This window comes from Alligator sinensis, unplaced genomic scaffold (assembly GCF_000455745.1).
Source record: "Alligator sinensis unplaced genomic scaffold, ASM45574v1 scaffold284_1, whole genome shotgun sequence".
Taxonomy (NCBI): Eukaryota; Metazoa; Chordata; order Crocodylia; family Alligatoridae; genus Alligator; species Alligator sinensis.
Window position 1 is genome coordinate 1,045,154 of NW_005842105.1, and position 18,896 is coordinate 1,064,049.

Here is an 18,896-nt window from a genome sequence, read left to right on the forward strand (position 1 = left end):
AGTCAGCTTCAGGGTTGTAGGTGCACCTTCTCCAGGGGATGACAGCATATTTCCTGTAAATTCAACCTTTTGCCTTTAGGATCAATGTGTTCTTATTCCTGTTCTTGACTCTCTGAGCTGGTTATACCTCTGCCAGAGGCTGAGAGTCTGCTGGGCTAGGAGAGATTCATGCTTGGATTTCAGGGCAAAGGGGGCAGGGCTGAGCTGGGACTGCTGCTTCCAAAGCAGGAGAAGCAATGGTGTGCCAGCAGCACAGGTCCAAAGTGCTGTTATATTTTTTTTATTTGTAAATTTCCAAAGCTCTGTTGAGTATTTCTTAATAGGAACAAGCATTTTTTTGTACCAGACACCTATTTTTTGTTGCTTCCCTGGGCTTTGGGCTAGGATAAATTGTAACACAGTGTAATCATGTACTGACCTTTTTTATTTGTATACTTGACAGAACAAAAAAGATTAAGAACAAGGCAGTGATAAATGCAAGTCCAACTGAGAAGCTTATAAGAGAACTGAAAGCAGAAAATAACAAGCTGTTGTCTAGACTGGCTGGGCTTACAAACTCAGGAAAAGCAGTAGCAGCTGAAACAAGTATGTACCACAGAGCAAAAGTAGCTAAAGAAACAATGCATATCAGATGAAGTGGAGATTCTCATACCTTGAGCCCTTTCTAATGGGTCAGAAATTCATGGGGGATAAAGGGGGTTTTTGCAGTGGAGGTAGGTCTAATAAGAGAGTCTTTCTTACGAAACGGTTAACAGAGAAAAAATTGGAGAACTTCTCCAAGAGAGCTTGATGCTATCCTATCTGCACATGGTTTTATAGATTTGCAGGTACTAATAACTAATCAGCAGAGATTTTGGATAAACACCTGGCTGGGGTCATCTGACCCCAGTGCTCTTTCCTGCCCAGGACAAGGGGTTGGATTCGATGATCTAATAGGTCCCTTCCGACCCTAAAATCTATTAAATCTATGAATCCTGGTTTTCTCTGATATAAATCACAAATTCTCTGTTAAAACAAAAATCACAAATCCTCTGATTAAAACCCCCAAATCCATGATTAAAATGAAAGGCCACTGTGTTTTCATAATATATTTACAATTTTAAAGCAATTTGGAAGCCTACCAGTGCCTCAATCGTAATAAAATACATTCTAAATACTTATACATTTTGTTATTTGATTTTTGGGTTTTTTATCGTGGAAAATCAGAGCTCCCCCTGCCCCCTTAGCTCACAAAACACAGGTCCAGGCCCCTCACTCCCCCCACCGCCCCCTGGCCCTGCTGATGTCCCTCACCCCCTCCTTCATAGCCCCCTGGGCCTGTTGGTGCCCCTCACCCCCCATCCACTGAGCCCCCTGCTCCCTCAGTACTGCTGGAGGGGGCCCCCAGCTGCCAGGGCTACAGGGCCAGGCACCTGGGTCCACAGGCAGCAGTGCTCTGCAGCAGTGCTCAAGCCCAGCCTGCCACCTGCAGAAGGCAGCAGCTGCTGCAGTGGAGCAGAACCTGGCTCCCCCTCACTGCTGCCTGTCTGGTGTGGGCTTGGACAGGGCTGGCTCCCTACTGCTGCATGTACTCCCAGGGGGCCAGGGGACCTGTGCCCCCCAGATCTTTATGCAGTATGGAGCTGGGTGTGGGCTGCCTTCTGTGGGCTTGGGCTCCCCACCCTGCTGCCCTGCCCCACAGTCTCTGCAGCCAAGTGGGTGCAACCTGGCACTGCAGGGCAGAGTTGGGATCTTCTTGCTGCTGCGAGCTCCGTGTTGCCCTGGTGAGGCATCCCCTGCTTGCACAGCAGCAGCAGGGCCACAACCCCGTACCGCAACCCCCGCTGCTGTCACATGGGCAGGGGGCACGTCACCAGGGCAGCACAGCTCACAGAGGCAAAGAGCTTCCCTGTGTGGCCCTGCTCTGCCATGCAGTGCTGAGTCTCACCCCCCAGGCAGCAGAGGCCCCAGGCAGGAGCAGCAGGGTGGGGAGCCTGAGCCTGCAGTGGGCAGCCCACTCCTGCCCCCTTCCCCGTGCATAGATCTGGGGGGCATGTGCCCCCCCCACCCCACCCCTTGGGAGTGTGCACAGCAGTGGGGAGCTAGCCCCACCCCCTGCCTCTGGATAAGCCACCCACAGCCCCATCCCACTCCCCGCTGGGGCCCTCTGGCCATGCATTGTGGCCCTAGGCCCCAAGCCCCATGCACCCTGGCTGGGCAGCAGCCCTAGGCCTGCCCAGTTCACTTGCTCCCTCCCTATGGGGGCCTTTATTCTCCCCACTCCAGATTTACCTGCAGGAGCTGCTCTCTAGGCTGCCTGGCAGCCATGTACAAATACATGCATATGGTGCCATCTGCCTGGGTGCCCTCCTCCCAGCCCCTCACAGGCTGGAACTCTGCCAGCCTGCAGAGAGATCCTTGCAAAAGTGCAAAATCCATGGGTTTCTCAGTTAAAATGTGAAATCCACGCTTTTCTTGGGTAAAGGGGGAAATCCACGTTTTTCTCCATTTTCCGTGGGAAACAGAAGACCCGGGTCCCTGCTAATCAAATTTTTCTTGTCTATTGCATCTCTCATCAGATACACTAATAGCACTTTACAAAACACTAAGCCCAGTACTGCCAATCTCAAACCTTCACAGATTCCCAAGTCAAGCTGTGTGTCATGAGATTTAAAAAAAAATCATCAAATAAACAAAATGTATTCTTGTTGTTTGCCTTTCTACTTCTTTCGGCTTGTGAGTATTCTTTGGCCTTTTAGAACCACAAAATGCTGAAAACCAGTTTAGATGAGGATCTCAGCCTTCTTTTTTCTTCTTTTTATCACTTAGCTTCCTGAGCCAGGGCTTAAAAAAAGCAAAACTTTATCCCATATTGCAAAATTTGTAGAGACCTACCAAAATGCGCAAGATCTGCAGGGGAAAAAAATAACTTACTGAAAATAAAATGCTGGCTCCCCAGAGGGGGCAAAGCCATATGAGAGGCAGCAAGGCCATATGACGCGTTGAGGGACAGGGCTGTATGACAGGCAGCCCTTGCAGCCAATTATTGCTAAGGGGCAGGGCCACCAGGGGCCCTCAACCAGTGAGAGGCATGTGGGGGGCGGGGGCCAACGCACTCCACCTGTGAAATGGCTGCCAGGCCCCATTCTGCCCCGAATTTGGTAGGTCCCTAAAGATTTGTGATAATTCTCCCACTCTTCTGCTTATAAAGATTGTGACAATGAGTTACAGAGAAGTTGTTGGACATGTGCAAGGTCCAGAAAGAATAGAAAGACCATCTAAAGCCCACCCATTTGTCAATGTGGATTTTGTTTGTATTGTTTTAGGAAAAGGCTGGCAGCAGGCAAGCTCACTTACTAAACCCATTGTAGTGTTACCAAGAGAGCTACTGGAACTCCAATACTTTTGTAAATATGGACATAGTAACTTACGAGTTGATCACTTTGTAATGATTATTTGGTTGTATGGGCATTATGGGAAGTTTAAAAATGAGTAAATTAAGTTTATCAGTGTTTTGTATGTCTGTAGCTGATTGAAATTTTTTTCTCTCTCCCCCTCCAGAAGAGCTGCAATGTTTGCTGGCTGAAAATGAACGGCACGCTCAAACTATTCAGGTAACCTGGGAATCTCAGTTAGAAGAAGCTCGAAAAGAATGGGAACAGCATTATGCTGCAATTACTCAAGTAAGCTTTGAAAGAGCTACTAGCTTACTGCAGTCCATTTCACTTGACTTCCTTTGACACGTATTGTTTTAAAATGCAGTATGTTCACAGTATATTTTTCTAAATACTTATACTAACTAGTACTTCAGGGCTGTTATTGTGTCTTGAATTTGACAACATTTCACTTGATTTAAGTTGACTATATTTCACGATTCAATGCTTGATATCTAATATGAAATCTTTTGCCTGTGCTTACTGCTGACAGACATAAACTGTTTTCTTGATATTATTTTCAGGTGATTGTTACAAGGTATAATAACTTTTGAAAACAAAACCTTTACAAATAAAGGAAACCAGGCAAAGTATAGAACTTACAGGACACCTCCAAAACTTAAGAGACAAAGCCAGAAGTTTTTCTCTTGAAATTAAAACATGAAATAGCTAATATCAGCAAACAAACATTTCTTGATACTATTAGCCTTTTAAATAACAGAATTTTAGCTCTTACAGTGTGACTAGGAGCAAACACTTTTAACATAAACGTTTTAAAACTTTTTCCCCAAATGGAATAAATCTTAATTTACATATTTAAAAACAGTCTTACCTTTGAGCTCAGGGAAGGGGAGAGGCTAAGAAGATCCATGATCTGGCCAGATACAAAGTATCCAGAAGTATATAAATTCTTACATCTTATCTTTTCATCTCTCCCAATGTATAAATATTCTATAGGATTCTGATCCTGGCTAGGGCCTTTGGACACTTTTATTACTGGACAAATGTACTTGGCCTTTGTACTATCATACAAATGATAAATATTGTGTCCAGATCACTTAGCAGACAGTAGGCCAGAGGGGAATTTCAAAAGAATTTCTTCATTCTGTTTCAGTATTGCATTACGTGAAATACCACACCAATAAGAGAGCACAAGCTAACATAATCCATTGAAGTAATCATAGAAAACAAGAGCAGAGGTACTTTAGTCCAACCTCTGCTCAAGACAGGGTTATCCATGTCTGTAATATCTCATCCAAGTGTTTGTCTAACCTGCTTTTAAAAAACTTCCAGTGATTGGGACTGCACAATGTTTATGAAGGATTGTGTGCTTCTTTTTAAACTCATAAAAAGGCAAAGCAACATTAACAATATAACAGTGTGAACTGTAATAGAAGAAATCAAACAAACTACTTTTCTTTATTTTTATCCATTCTTATAGATTCACCTTTACAAATCAGGGCATTTCAATAAACCAACCTGACTGTGTTTCAGGATCAGGGAATGTTTTAGCGTGCCAAAACAGTGCCTATTGTTTAGACTTTTGAGAGTTAGTATTTAGATTCATTTCAAGTTGTCCTGAAAAACAGTCTGTGTGCATGATCTCCCTTGAAAAAATAAAGCAATCGTTCATACTTGCTAGCTGCTGTCAACGACTCAGCCTGTTGCACTAAATAACGTGTATCTGAATTCTTCATCAGGAGAGAAGGATGATGGAGACATTCCCTTATCTCTTAAATATCAATGAAGATCCACAGCTTTCTGGGGTACTCAAGCACTTCATTCAGGATGGTATTCTTTTTAACTTGTTTAATTTTCTGGTGTTAAGCATGGCACAAACTTACAATGCCCAGATGAACACAACTTTCTATACCTTAATATTCAACATAACAAAAGTGCTGTTGTGTTTTATACTGGCTCTTAAGTATTGGGTTGCTCAATCGCACTTGTTATGAAATCATTTAGGTTTTTTAGGTTCTAACCTGATTTTTTCTACTCTCAGAAATATCCTCTTTTTATTTAATCAACTTAGTGCACATCAGATTGTGAAATACAATAGAAACTTAACCTGTTAAAATAAGCAGGTAAGATGTGTTAGAAATCAAAGCCCATAAAACTAATAGTTGGAAATAGTCTCCTTTTGCTTTACAAATTATTTTATTGGTGTTTGGTCCAAACTTCCAGCATTTGTCTCTCTTCTGCTGGTCACTTAACAATCCAGTCGTTTCATTTCAGTTGCTGCTATTTCTTCTTCCTGCTGTTTTTTTTCTGGCAGTATTTTCTTTTTTGTGGCTGAACAGAGCTGCAGTTTTATAAGACTGGCTCAATAAGAATTGAGCAGTTCATGAAACATTGTTGTGGATAAGGCATGAAGCCCATAAAATTCCTGCTTGTCATCCTGTGTGACAAGAATAGATCAGATATGATTTCCAAATGCTATAAAATGCCCTGATTATTATTTATGGATGCAGAATTGCCCTTTACATTAATCAGGTCCAACAACTTGATGAAGAGAAGAGGGATAAGTACTTGTATTTTCATATTCCAAATATAATGCTAACATAAAAGGTCTCTGTCAAGCAAAACTCTACAAATTGATGTAGAAGAGGTGGAATGGTTATTCCAGTGGTTTGAGTGCTAATATAATTGTTGTTTCTCACCATATGACATTGATAGTAGAAATTTTTACTTCTTTCAGGTGCAAGTGATGTTGGTCAGTCAGCCTCAAATGCAATAGTCCTTAAAGGTCTGGGGTAAGTACGCATAAGTAAAGGACAGGACTGCTGAGTGCCTGTGTCATTTAAACCATAGGAATGTATGTTACATTGCATATACATGGGCTATGAGAATTTAGTTGGTCTAAAGAGAACAATACTTATGATGAATTGGAGGGGAAATGTTGTGTGGGCAACTGGGTTAGAAAGAAACTCATCTAGTGCTGCTGACAACAAAACAACAATAGGAATGTTAAGTTGCAGCACTGAATTCCAAATTAATTTATTAAATTGTCTCAAAAGTAAGCATGTTTTAATCATTTTAAAGGCAATGATCTGTCTATCTCTTGGGGCTTATTTTAGTGTGAGAAGCTAAAAGTGTTCAGGCCCATCAGCAGATTAGCCAGCTCCCTCAGTGATTGCACCTCCTTCCATGACAATCACATGGTAGGTTTTTGGGACAATGCAACTCACAAAACCGTAGACAAAAGATGACATACACATCGTACCTGTGGAATGAGACTTGGAATGATTTTAGAAACTGTGGGAAATGTTAGACAAGGCCTTAGCTGGTGACCCTTACAGGGTAAAAGATTATCTTTCTGTTTATTTAGGTTTTAATAGGCATGAAGATGTTTATCCCAGGCTCCAGATGCTCTTACCATTAACCATACACAACACACAGGATAGAAGACCCACACAACCCTCTTTGCCTACAGCAGTAAATCACATGAGAACCTAAATCAATATCTCCACAGCCATCATAAGTCTTGTCACCATGCAACTCTTCAAAAGAGATGAGCTTGGCACGATGCCTTGAAGAGCAGCAAGTGTGGCCTATTTTGGACCAGGCTGAGGGAAATAAATCCCAACATTAGGGAGCCCTCAGCAGAGAATGCCCTGCCTACAGGATCTTTTGCTCTGCACCAAGAAAGCCCTGCCCTCCACTATGATAGAAGTCATAGGGCAAAAGGCCATCTCTCAGGTTGCAGTGGTTGGAGTTGACTTAGCCTATGAGAGCTGTGACAGAAAGATAAATAAGTAACATCATTATATTCAGAATTATATTAAATATTTTTCTAGACTTTGAGATTGCTAAAAATATTTTTTCACAGTTTGCAAGAGGCCTGTTAATTGCAAAAAGTGTTTTCTCTCTCAGCATTATGGACAAGCAAGCTACGTTTACAAACACTGATGGCAAAGTCGCCATAACACCCTGGGATAAGAGCACAGTCATTGTTAACGGGGTGCCTGTCACTGTGAAAATTAAACTGCAGCATTTGGTGAGTGCTCCAGGGGAATGAAACAAAAACTGAGGATGTAGATTTCAGCTCAGAATGATTTTGCTTTTGCCTCTCCTGAAAGTGGTTCCATAGGTGGGGAGAAATTTTTATATAAACTACAGTGATGAGAAAGCTTCATCTAGTAAACAGGATCAGCACTGTTTCCTTGAAGAGGCAGATATCCATTTAAAAAGAAGGTGTTTCAAGGAAAGTAAGGACTCATGCCTGCAATCCTAACTCATATGGACTAGAACGGGGGTTCCCAAAGCTTTTATGCCACAACCCGGCAAACCACGGCCTGGCAGTGACAGTCGACCGCGGCTGGAATTTCTGGCCAAAAGACAGGTAAGGATGCCTCCAGCCCCTGGGAGGTCAGGTGGGCCAAACCCTGTGCTGCTGTGGGCTCTGCAAAAGGAGCCGCAGCCTCTCCACCCAGCTCTGGGGGGGGCCATGGTTTGCCAGTCCATGGCCATTTCCAGTCCGACAGCTGACTTTACTGCAGACAAGCAGCCAGCCTGTCGTGGCCTGGCACCAGACTGTGGCCCAGGGATTGAGAACCCCTGAACTAGAACATAGTACTGGCGATACCATGTTGAATAAGGATTACCTCTGGGAATAAGGGCTATAAAATCTGGACTTTCGATATTCTAGGAAAAATATATTTTAAATGGGTATCTATTTTAAAAGGAACTCTCTTTTAAAAACGAGTTCCTCTTCATTAGTAAGCCAAATTAGTTCCTTAACCTTGAAAGTTAGCAAGCCATACATTACATCAGTGTTCTCTAATGGTTCTAGATGCATGTCTTACAGAAGTACAGGGTAGCTGCTGTTATCTTGTTCCGTTTGCATGCTGGTCAGTCCAAAATGACATATATATGCTTAGCAGAAAATTATTCTAGAAATGATGTAAGGCTGAGTTTAGTGGCAAGTTTTTCCTGCTTTCAATTACCATGTAACTCCAGATAAGATTTCCAAGGTGTACTGTCCAGTTGCTAGTTTGTTGCCATTCTGAAGTTTGGTAGGATCTCTCTTTCTCTCTCCCCTTCAAATACTGGATTTTTAACTCTACTCCCCCCATTTTTCAAACAGGAAATTTCTTCAGTCTTTTCCTTCACTGATGGGACAGCAGAGCTCTCCCTTTCAGTTTGCAGTTTGCAAGCCCTTGGCAAAAACATAGTACTTGAAGTAAGAAATATGAAAACTGAGTTTAATGAGCACTATGTACTTGATTCTTCAGGACCGTATTATTTTGGGGTCAAACAGTGCTTACCTCTACATTGGACCTCCTGCAGAACGCACCAATGAAGATTTGCTGAGATATGATTATGATTTCTTTCAGTCAGAGCTGGCAGCTGCAGGTGGCTTTAGCGTAGATAAGCTTGGTAAGTGTTAATACATGTGTACTGAGCTACGAGACTCCTGTGAAGTGAGCAGTGTTCCATTTCACCCCAGGTCATCTGCAGATTTCTTTTAAATTTACCTTTTTTTCTGTCTAGAATTCAGTACTTAACATGGACCTGAAGTTGGACAGCGCTTTGCAGGCAGTGCAGCCTGTGACCTAAAAAATTGCATTTTACCTATCTAGCTAATTAACTGGAAAATTATACATTATATATTACAGTATACATTATACAGTTCTACATTATACATTCTGTATTTATAACAAAAATCCAAGAACTGCTTTATAAAGCCTGCACAGAAGTTAGTACATACTGTACTGTTATTAACAAAAATGTTCTGAGTTTTTGCACTGTCTCTTTGAATAAGTTGATTGATTAGCAGCCACACTTCCAGATAATTATTTCACATGCTATTTCAAATACTGTCCAATTTCTTTCTCACTAGGTCTGTGCTTGTTCCTTCTAAAATGTGTGAGGTGTGTGTTTAAAAATAACAGCCTCCCAGTGAACAATGTTCACCAGCTGTTACTAAGAAATGAGATCAGATTACTTTTAATAATATATAAACACTCCAGATAGAAGGCCACACATAATTGCTTGCTGAGTGGTCAGGACTGACAAGTGAGCAATCCATAATGTTTTATTCCTATTTTGCTTGCTTGCAAGAAGGCTGCATGTGGGCAGAATTGCCATATGTGATCTAATATTTCTTCCTTTGCTTCACAACTTCTCCAGCATTCATCTATGCTAGTTTTGGTAAATTGTCGCTAATTTTGAGTCAGGTAGCACTGGTACAAAATTTCCCATGCTTTTAATTTTTTTTTGAAATGGAGCTGTTTGCTCTTCTCTCTTCCCTCCAGCTTTCTTAGCTAATTACCTTTGTTTCATTGTATATGTGGAGGATGAAATCACAAAAGTTTTTGCTGTGAGATTTTTCATAATCTAGATTTTATTTCACCAACCACTTTAACTGGTTCAGTCCCATAGTCAAAAAGTTTGTTTTGGGGTATTGATGCAGAGTAATTCAGGTGTCCAATAAACTTTTTCAGAATTGTTCTAAATGCAGGACTTCAAACATAAATCGCCTCCTCCAGTTTCACTTCTTTAACTGTTGGATTGCTGTATGTTACTGAACATAAGGCAGTTGTATGTTCTGGTGGCTCCATCCAGAGAAAAATGGAGTAATTTTATATAGTTTACAGAAGTTTATTTGGGCCCTATCCTTTTCTTCTTCAGCAATCCCTCTCAGTTGAGGATGATTGTCTTCCATGGTTGTCTTATGCGTGTGTCCAAAGATGGCTAGTGAGGCCTATGTGGGATCAATAGACTGCTGCAACTCAGATATGTGAACATTGGGCACTATATACATACAGGATATCAGTTACTGCCTTACCAACCTCTTTTTTAAAGAGATGCTCCCAAGCTAAACTATTTGAAACATTAACACCTATAAATTATGAGGGAGTCTGAAATGTGCAATTTAGTGTATAGTTAAACTGTACTTATTTTCATGATGGGCTAAAGCTAAACCATTGCTTCAGATCCAGATGCACCAGACATCTTGTATTTAAAAGCCAGATGTAGGTCCAGACTCCTTCACTTAGCTCAGTCTAGCAAAAGCATGAGAACCAAATGGCTGCTGAATACCATGGCAGTGTCCAGTGCTGTATCTATAGTGTGTACATAAGGCAAGGCAGAAGTCATCTTCTTTCAGCCCCAATACCTTATACTTCTTGATCTGAAAATTGGAGTTACAGCAGATAAATGTTCTTCTGGGAATCTGAAATGAGCTGCTGTGAGCACAGCAGATATTTCAGATGCTTTTTCTCTTTTTTGTATGCAATCCATGAAAAATACCCTGGCCACAGGGTTCAAACTGGATTGTAGACATACAGTTAGGGTACAGTGCTACTCCCTGAACAGTGGGTGCCTCTTCATACTGCTTACAACATATAGCATAGACATGATGTAGATATATATGTTACCAAGGTGGTATTGCCAAGCTGTGCCAGTTCGTGTTGAGTAGCTCTAGTTAGAATTTTACCATCCTTCAGTAAATGAGTTGCAGTTTCTTTTACCTTTCATGTTACCTTTCTCAAAGGTGTTGTTAGTAATAAGGATGGCAAACCAGACCCCAGTGTTCTTGCAGTATTCCATGATTATATCAAGCTGATGCCTTTGGTTGCAGAAGCCAATCAGATGAGTGAGGAGCTGAAAAAGGTAAGTAGCAGTGTATGTCTGTCTTCCCCATCCACTGTAATAAACTAGCACATTAACCTTTATCACACTGCAAAAAGTGTGTGTGTTTTCATCCCCTTCTCTGCCAGTGCTCCTTTCCGTCATCTTCCTCCCATTTTCCTACCAGCCTGATGGGCAGGGAGGGAGGTGAGGCACATGGATTTTCTCTCTATTATTTTATAATGGTATTATGGAACTCAGTAAAGCCTTTTGAAGTATTAGCTATTAAAGAAAACAAAGCAAGATATTTGAGCAATTGTCATTGTGCTGTACAACTTTGCTAAGCAATGACGAAGAAAGGGATTAGTTGGCTCTTTGGGAGGGGAGGAGCGGAGGGAGAGACCAAGGAGGAAGAAAAACTGTCTAGTCTTATTTGAATAGGTAAAGGTTAGAGTACTGAGAGGAAATAGAGCAGAAGAACATTGAGGTTGGATAGAAATTTATTCACATTGAAATTAAAATTGTTTCCCTGGTGGAATGGTTTCCCAAGGGAAGTGTGATTGAGCCAGATAGCATGTTTATTCTTCTGATTGGGGGGTTTCTGCAATGCTGAGTTACCAGCCCTCATCATTATCTGCCCCTGATAGCATAGCCTGAGGCTGAGTTGGGTTCCTGGTGACTTCCAAAGGCCCTCCCCAGCTCCGTCAATGCCCTTCTCCACACAGAGCCCCAGACACCTTACTGCCATGACCCACTCCTCCCAACCATCCTAGAAAGAGCCAGAAAAAATGTGTCCTGCTGCCAAAATACTGCCCTCATGCCCAGGAGAAATAGAGCAGCAGAAAATCCACCACACTGCCTTCTGCTGGTCCATCCTTGCCCAGCAAAGTAATTAGCACTTGTGTGAGTAAAGGAACTGCCTTACTCCCTGCAATAAGCATGGAGGGAGGGCAGTGTCCCCTTGCATCAGTCTCTGGACTATCTCTAAGCCTTTCTTTTCCACAACCACTCCCTGACCTTTAGATATTACTGAGGTCACCAGCCAGCAGGCAGCTTTGCAGTTTGCCCCTGATATTTATTAAGCTGAATACTCAGTGGCTTACTGTCATATAAATGTCAAAGCCAGGAAAGTTTGAAATTTAGCCTTGGAGTAGCTTACTGTTTTTCTCCCCATTCCTCCAACTAGTAGAAGGCCTTGGCACTTTCTGTAGGGCCTGACCTTCTTGTTGTTGGAAGAGTGGGCAAAACTACATATTAGGCTTTCTTCTCAGATACCATTAGCTGAGAGGGGACTAATAGATGTACCCAGGATCTCGGTGATATATTAGGTTGGACAGAGGGAGAGTCAGGAATGGAACTCACTTGCTGATTCACTGAGGGGAAAATAATTACAGACTGTTCTAAATAGCACTGTTTTAGTTAAGCAGTATGACATCTCCCTCTACTGGGTATAATGGGATTGTTTTCATAGATAGTAAAGCTAGAAGGAATCACTGTAATCATCTTAGTCTGGCATTCTTGCATGTGACATAATAAATGGAGGTCACAAAGCAGCTGCCTGTAATCCACAAGAGAGTAGCAGTAACCCCACGTGAGTAGGCCAGGGTGTGAACTGATTTTTTAACATTTGAAATAAAGCAGTTCCTTTGGGTAGAGGGACTGAACTTCCAGACATTCCCTCATTATTAGAATTTTGTCAACTTCTGTCTTATATAAATGTATTTGACAAATGCTGCCCATTATAACTAACAATAACTCTTTAGTTTAAAATATTAGTTCTTTACATTGCCACAGATGGTGGCTTTGCTATTCTTATGAAGTTCAGATAGTACAGCTCTTGGATATCAATGTGCTTAAAGAAACAATTATTCCTTAACAGGATCTCAAGTTTGAATTGAAGGTGAAAAATCTAGCATCTTCAGATTCCAGAGGTTATGATCTGCAAAAGGAAATAATAGTAAAAGTGATGCACAAAATTACTAAGCAGGTGAGGAGACTGGACTTTGTGTGCTAATAAGAGTTCACTGGGGAAGGTGCAGAGTACAAATGACATTATTGTCAAGTAAGCCACTGCGTGCCGTGTTCTCTGTGTACAAAGTAGGAGCCCCCTCCTGATTTCTTTCTTATTTGTACACTTAAAAAACTTCTCTGCAGGCACTGTGTCTGTGACTTTCTACTGTCTCTACAATCAAACCTTGGCCACAAACAGATGTTCATTTCTACTGGTGGAAATTTCGACCATTAGGAATCTTTCCAGGAGAGGGAGCAGTACAAACGTTGAGCCTGCAGCTACCCTCTCTCCCTTGCTCTTCCGATCTTTCCCGGACTGAGATGGTCCTGATCTGGGGAAGATGTGAGCCTGCTCCACTCCTCCCAGTCCCTCGGGGCAGTGGAGCAGCAGATTGGGATCTAGGGAATGGGTGGAAAGCAGCCTCCTCCACTCCACTCCTGATCTCTGGGAGCAGAGCAAAGGGACCACTGGGGCAAAGCCCTCAAGCCAGACAGTGCTCAGCTTGGGGAAGGGGCCGTCAGCTTTACTCCTCCCTTTCGTTGCTAGACTGGTCTAGAAGGGGAGAAGCAAGGTAAAGCCCCCTGCCTGTTCCTCACACCAAGGACCCTAGTCCAGGGGGTAGGCAGGGATCTGTAAAGCAGCTTCTCCTCCACTCTGCTTCCAGTTTCAGGCAGGGGGTGGCATTGCTGTTGCTCCTTCCACTTGGCTCCCTGGCCCTGCCTGCTTCCCCTTGCCCCTCATGCCACATTTAAAAGCCAACAGGGCCAGGAACCAGGCTTAGGGGTGTTCTCCCTGAGCCCACTTCCTGGCCCTGATAGCTTTTTAAATCACTGCCTCCACCACCCAGCTGGGCAGTACAGGCAGCAAGGGGAAGCCAGCAGCACTATTTCTCTGCAAAGCCCTCTGCCTCTTCCTAAAACTGGGAGGCAAAGAGTGGTAACTGCTGCTTCCCTCCTCTCCCAGACTAACAAGGCCTCCAGCCTGCATCTCACTCCAGGACCTCTGAAGGAGGCAGAGGGCTTGCAGAACTGCTTGTAGAAGTGCACAGGAGCTGAGTGGGATAGAGCATCACAACAAAGTAGTGGCCCACTTCTCACACTGGAGTCGCTGGAGGGTGAGGAGCTGGTAGGGAACAGCTGACAGCTGCTTCTCTCTTCCCATCTCAGTCTATGAAAGGGCAGGAGCAGTTCCCTACCCTGCTTCTTTACCAGAACAGGGTGACCCCAGTCATGAGAGCCTTTTCCCCAGCTTCACTCCCCCTGCTCTCTGGGACCAACTTCTCGGTTGGCGTCAGTTTATCTTTGTCCCAGAACTGCCATTTTTGGTCCAGGAGAAAGTGTGAATGTTTTTATACTTGTAGCTTCTACCAGAAGAATGAGGATTCTCCCTTTAGAAACTGAACATCTGTATATGGCCACTGTGTGCTCCCCAGCTGTATGTATTCACCACCTACACAGATGGCCATATCTGATCTGTTCACATTGAATCAGTTCTTCCCCTGCACAGACTCCTGCAACTACCAGCAAGTGTGCCTCTATTAAAGAGACTTTTGTATATTCACCAAGTAGACTTTGAGCCTTCCTTTGATTTGAGCCCACAATTAGATATAATGAGACTTCTGCTCTATTCTCTATTTCAGCAAACTGATACAGAGAAGCTGATGGAGAACTAAGAAGAGTTCTTGAACTCTCTTCTTAGCCAGGGTTTAAATGCAGAGAAATACAATGCAAGAACCTCATAGGCATGTCTTGCTGTGCTTTTGCTCTTGATCATTCACTGTTGCTGTAGCAGCGAGGGTGAATCTGGGAGTGGAGGTGCAGCTATGCAGTTGCACCCCCCTTTGATTCTTGCTTCATCCAAACTTTAAAACCAACTGCCTGACAGTGGCAGAAGCATTTCAAGTTGGGCAGCACTGAGGAAGTCAGTTGATGTCACGGCTCATTGTAATTTAACTGATCCCTTCTACACTCTTGATTCCATGAGTGTTAACAACCCTCTCTTTTTAATGGTTTTGATGTTCCACCAATCAAGCTATTCTTTGTTCTGCAGTTCTGCTGTTAGTTGCTCCTGGTAATGAAGCTTCTATTTCACAGTACTGCAGATTGTTTTTTTTAACTCATTTCATAGATTCATAGATGTTAGGGCTGGAAGGGACCTCAATAGATCGAGTCCGACCCCCTGCATAGGCAGGAAAAAAGGCTGGGTCTAGATGACCCCAGCTAGATGGTTATCTAACCTCCTCTTGAAGACCCCCAGGGTAGGGGTCCATTTCAATAAGTGGCCATAATTTCAACCTATTTCAATAAGGTTATATTTGTTTTTGCTTCAATCTTAAACTGAATGATACAGCCCCAGGCCTCTAGCTAATTACTAAAGCTTTTAGGTTATTTTAAACTGGAGAAAAATGTGTTGTGCTACATGTGATGATGCACCTCACCATCTGGACTCCCCATTTCAAAATTCTGGTTCCACCCATGGTAACAGCACTGCAGTATCATTAGTACTTACAGTGGTGAGATTGCTAGTCATATTAAACTGGAACCAGGACTTTCATTGTTGTGTCAAGACCTGCTTGGATGAACTATCTTGGATGTAACTGATCACCAACTACATAGCAACTAATGAGGCAAAAGCCCAGCATTTAAATAATAAAGGAGAGGTTCCACTTTCTAAGTTTCCCTTTTAACCAAACACATTGCAGCTGCTTGTTTGTCATCACTTTACCTTGTACACTGGGGATATTTATTATTCTAGACAGCAGGCATCTAGGGATTCTGGTTTGGGTTTGTCCCTAATTTTATTAGCTGACTTGTTTCTTACAAGAACACTTTGTAACATTTCTGATCATTTTCTGGATCGGAGCAGCTTCCCTGGCCTGAACATCTGCACTCTTTGAAGGGTACAAGTTGTAACATGTAAGGAATTTCTTTCCTAAAGCTTCCCAGCTCTTCTGCCTGCCCAGATCTGACACACACAAGAAATCTAATTGGGTCACTCATTAGCTCTCCAAATGGAACATCTTAAACAAGAAACTGGGGGAACAAACTCATCCCACAGTCCCTCAAAGCCAAGTAGTTGGGGCACTTTCTCATCATGTGCAAGATGCATTTAGATACCTGCTTCAAATCAGGCAGAGAAGAGATTTTAAATCAGGTTTCCTACCTCCCAGATAAGAGTCCAGTGGCCTAGCTTAAGCACCTGTCTGCAGCGAAATACTCACAGCAAGAGATAGGTGCTTTTAGTTATGTTCCCCTAAACTTCTCAATCCTGTCCCCCTTCACTCCATCCTTAGTTGTTTCCATTTACTGCTGGTTTAGCCTCCCCACACAACACACTTTCCCATGGATTTCACTCTTAGGCACCTTCCTCTGTCTATCCCGCAGAGATAAAGCCTGGAGCCCTGTCTCAGGGTTGTGGATTCTGCCAAGGAACAGGGGTCCTAAAAATTGAGTCCCTTTGCAGATGTAACTCCTGATGCCCAGGATTGCGTGTCATTGAGGGCAATTGGAGCTTCCTTTTTCAGCCAAGGTTCTTTGGATAAATATGATATCTTTTATTAGACCAACTAAATAGTTGTAAAAATTGTTGTTTGCAAACTTTCAGGCATAGGTAAAGTGCTGTTGTTTTGTGTTTTCCTTGCAAAAAACAATTTTCCAACTGTTTAATTGGTCTGATAAAAAGATCACATTTACCTAAAGAATCTTGTCTGCCTACGTCTTTAGACCTGCACGGCTACAACCAACACCTCCTTTTTCAGCTTCACTTAGGAAATTGGCATATGCTGATGGCTGAGTCAGCTGCGGAAATGCACGTTTGTCCCCACTGCCCATAATCAGAGCCAAGCACAAGAGGAGAGACAAGTAGAGGGGCAGAACCTGAAAGATGGAAGCAGAGCCCTTCTTGGAATCAGCCTGCCTCACTAGTTCTCTCTCCTCCTGCACTGGAGAGCTGCAGTATACATATTAAGGGCTGCAAAAACAGAACAGGGTGGAAAGCCGTCCTGAAGCATGGGGGGAGGGGTGGAAGGGAGGGAGATTTTCCCGACAGAGTGCAGCAGGCCTCCTCATGCCTCTGATTGGCCACGGGGCCCTGGAAGTCCGTCCGTCTGTCTGTCCCCCCCCCCTCCCAAGGCTGACGGGTGGCACTTGGTACTGCGCTCAGATCACAAAATCAGGGGGCAGCCACCCCAAATTCAGTAGGTTGCTATGTATAAGCAAACCCTTAGGCGCTTAAGTAAAGAGAGTTTTGGGCCATGAATTCGGCAGGATTTCAGATGCATGTCTCCCTGCAGCATTTCCTTGCAGCTGGTTAAGGTGTCCCTTTGCTCTGTGTTGGCTCTTCTGAATCTCATCCCCATGTCCTGTACAAGCAATTTTAGTGCCTAATACAGGTTTGTGAGACCCTCTCCTGAGCTAGCCTCCTACAGGTTGGGTGTGGCAATGCAAAGTGCTGCCAGGTGTCAATCCCTTTAAAGAGCTGGATCTTTGTGCTCATACACTCCTGAATATAAGACGTTTTGCACCCTAAAAAGGAAAAAGACATGACACTTCTAGCTGATCAAACAAAAGCCCCAAAATAGAAAAGTTAAAATGAGATTGTTAAGGGGGTTAGTGATTCATCAGCACTGTCAGGTGGGATCTGCCTGCCCTTGAGGGTCTATCTGCTGCCAAAACCAAGCAGTGATGTTGATAGCGTAACTTCTTACTGGCAGGTGATTTCTGGTGCAGAGAGCTTGGTAAGGAGAAACTAGTGATTTGTCCATTGACTCAGTAACTTCCTCACCCCAGATTCAGGAGACAGAAGTCAAACTCTTTCCACTGACATGCTCAAGGTTTCTGGTCTTCATTTGCTCTAACCTGTCCTGGCCCTTGTGTCAGTCAGGTGTACAGCAACCAAATTCAACTGAGGCACTGAACAATAGAAAAATGCTATCTTGTGTGGAAGTTTTTTCTTAAAATACTTGCAGCAATGCAGTTAATCCCCCTCCCCACCTTGGGTTCCTACTCTGCCCAAAGTTTAAAACCAACTGGCACAGCAGCGACAATGGTATTTTTATAAAGGCAGCACTGAAGGAGTTGATTGATTTTGTGGCTCATTATAATCTACTTGATTCCTGCTAATCTCTCTTCACTCCACATATGTCAATGACCCTCTCTCCTTTTTAATGGGCTTCAAGTTTCACTAATCAAGCGATCCTTTCTCCTGCAATTTTGCTGTCTGTTAGCTTCTCCTATTTCAGGGCCCTGCAGACTGTTTTTAGCTACAGCTAATTAAAGTGTGGAAACATTAACTCCGGTGATCATAAACTCAGGTATGAGAATAACTGAGTGAAGTTTGGATGCACTCGAGAAAGATAAATTTCATTTTATGAATCTGAATAAAAGATGTAAATTTAATTCTAATGGCTACAAGACTACTGAAACAATATCTTTTATTATTTTTTGCCCGGTTTGTTGTGGGTTGTTTAATAATAATGCGCATTCCAATAAAGCTATATTTGTTTTTGCTTGGATCTTAAACAGAATAATATAGCCCTAGGCTCCTAGAATATTAGTAAGGCTTTCCTAGTTTCTTTTTGACTGGAGAAAAATATGTGGCGTTTTATGTGATGATGCACCTCACCATCTGCACCTCGCTTTTCAAACTTCTAGGTGCACCCATGATCAGAACAGTTATTTTGAAGACATGGCCTTGACCTTGTCCATTTAGTGCAAACTGGCATGAGCTCACAGGCAGTGCTCTTGTGAGAAATGAAGCTTCAGAATCTGCAACAGTAGCTTTTGTGACAGAAACTCTGGCAAGCACCACCCGTTTGATCACTCACTCCATCAGCATTTTTACAAACAATCTTGATGTATCATCACAAATATCCTTTTTTTTTTTTTTTTTTTGCAACC

At 42.9% G+C, this 18,896-nt stretch overlaps 1 protein-coding gene across 1 annotated transcript in view; it reads left to right on the forward strand.

Annotated features, from left to right (window-relative positions):
- LOC102380821 (kinesin-like protein KIF28P) overlaps window positions 1–18,896 on the forward strand; it is a 45,286-nt gene that overhangs the window by 16,000 nt on the left and 10,390 nt on the right. The window contains exons 9-16 of the mRNA XM_025205136.1: window positions 443–585; window positions 3,541–3,662; window positions 5,114–5,204; window positions 6,112–6,166; window positions 7,287–7,410; window positions 8,648–8,792; window positions 10,912–11,030; window positions 12,868–12,975. Coding sequence (XP_025060921.1) covers window positions 443–585; window positions 3,541–3,662; window positions 5,114–5,204; window positions 6,112–6,166; window positions 7,287–7,410; window positions 8,648–8,792; window positions 10,912–11,030; window positions 12,868–12,975 — 907 coding nt within the window. The remainder of the gene's footprint in view (window positions 1–442; window positions 586–3,540; window positions 3,663–5,113; window positions 5,205–6,111; window positions 6,167–7,286; window positions 7,411–8,647; window positions 8,793–10,911; window positions 11,031–12,867; window positions 12,976–18,896) is intronic.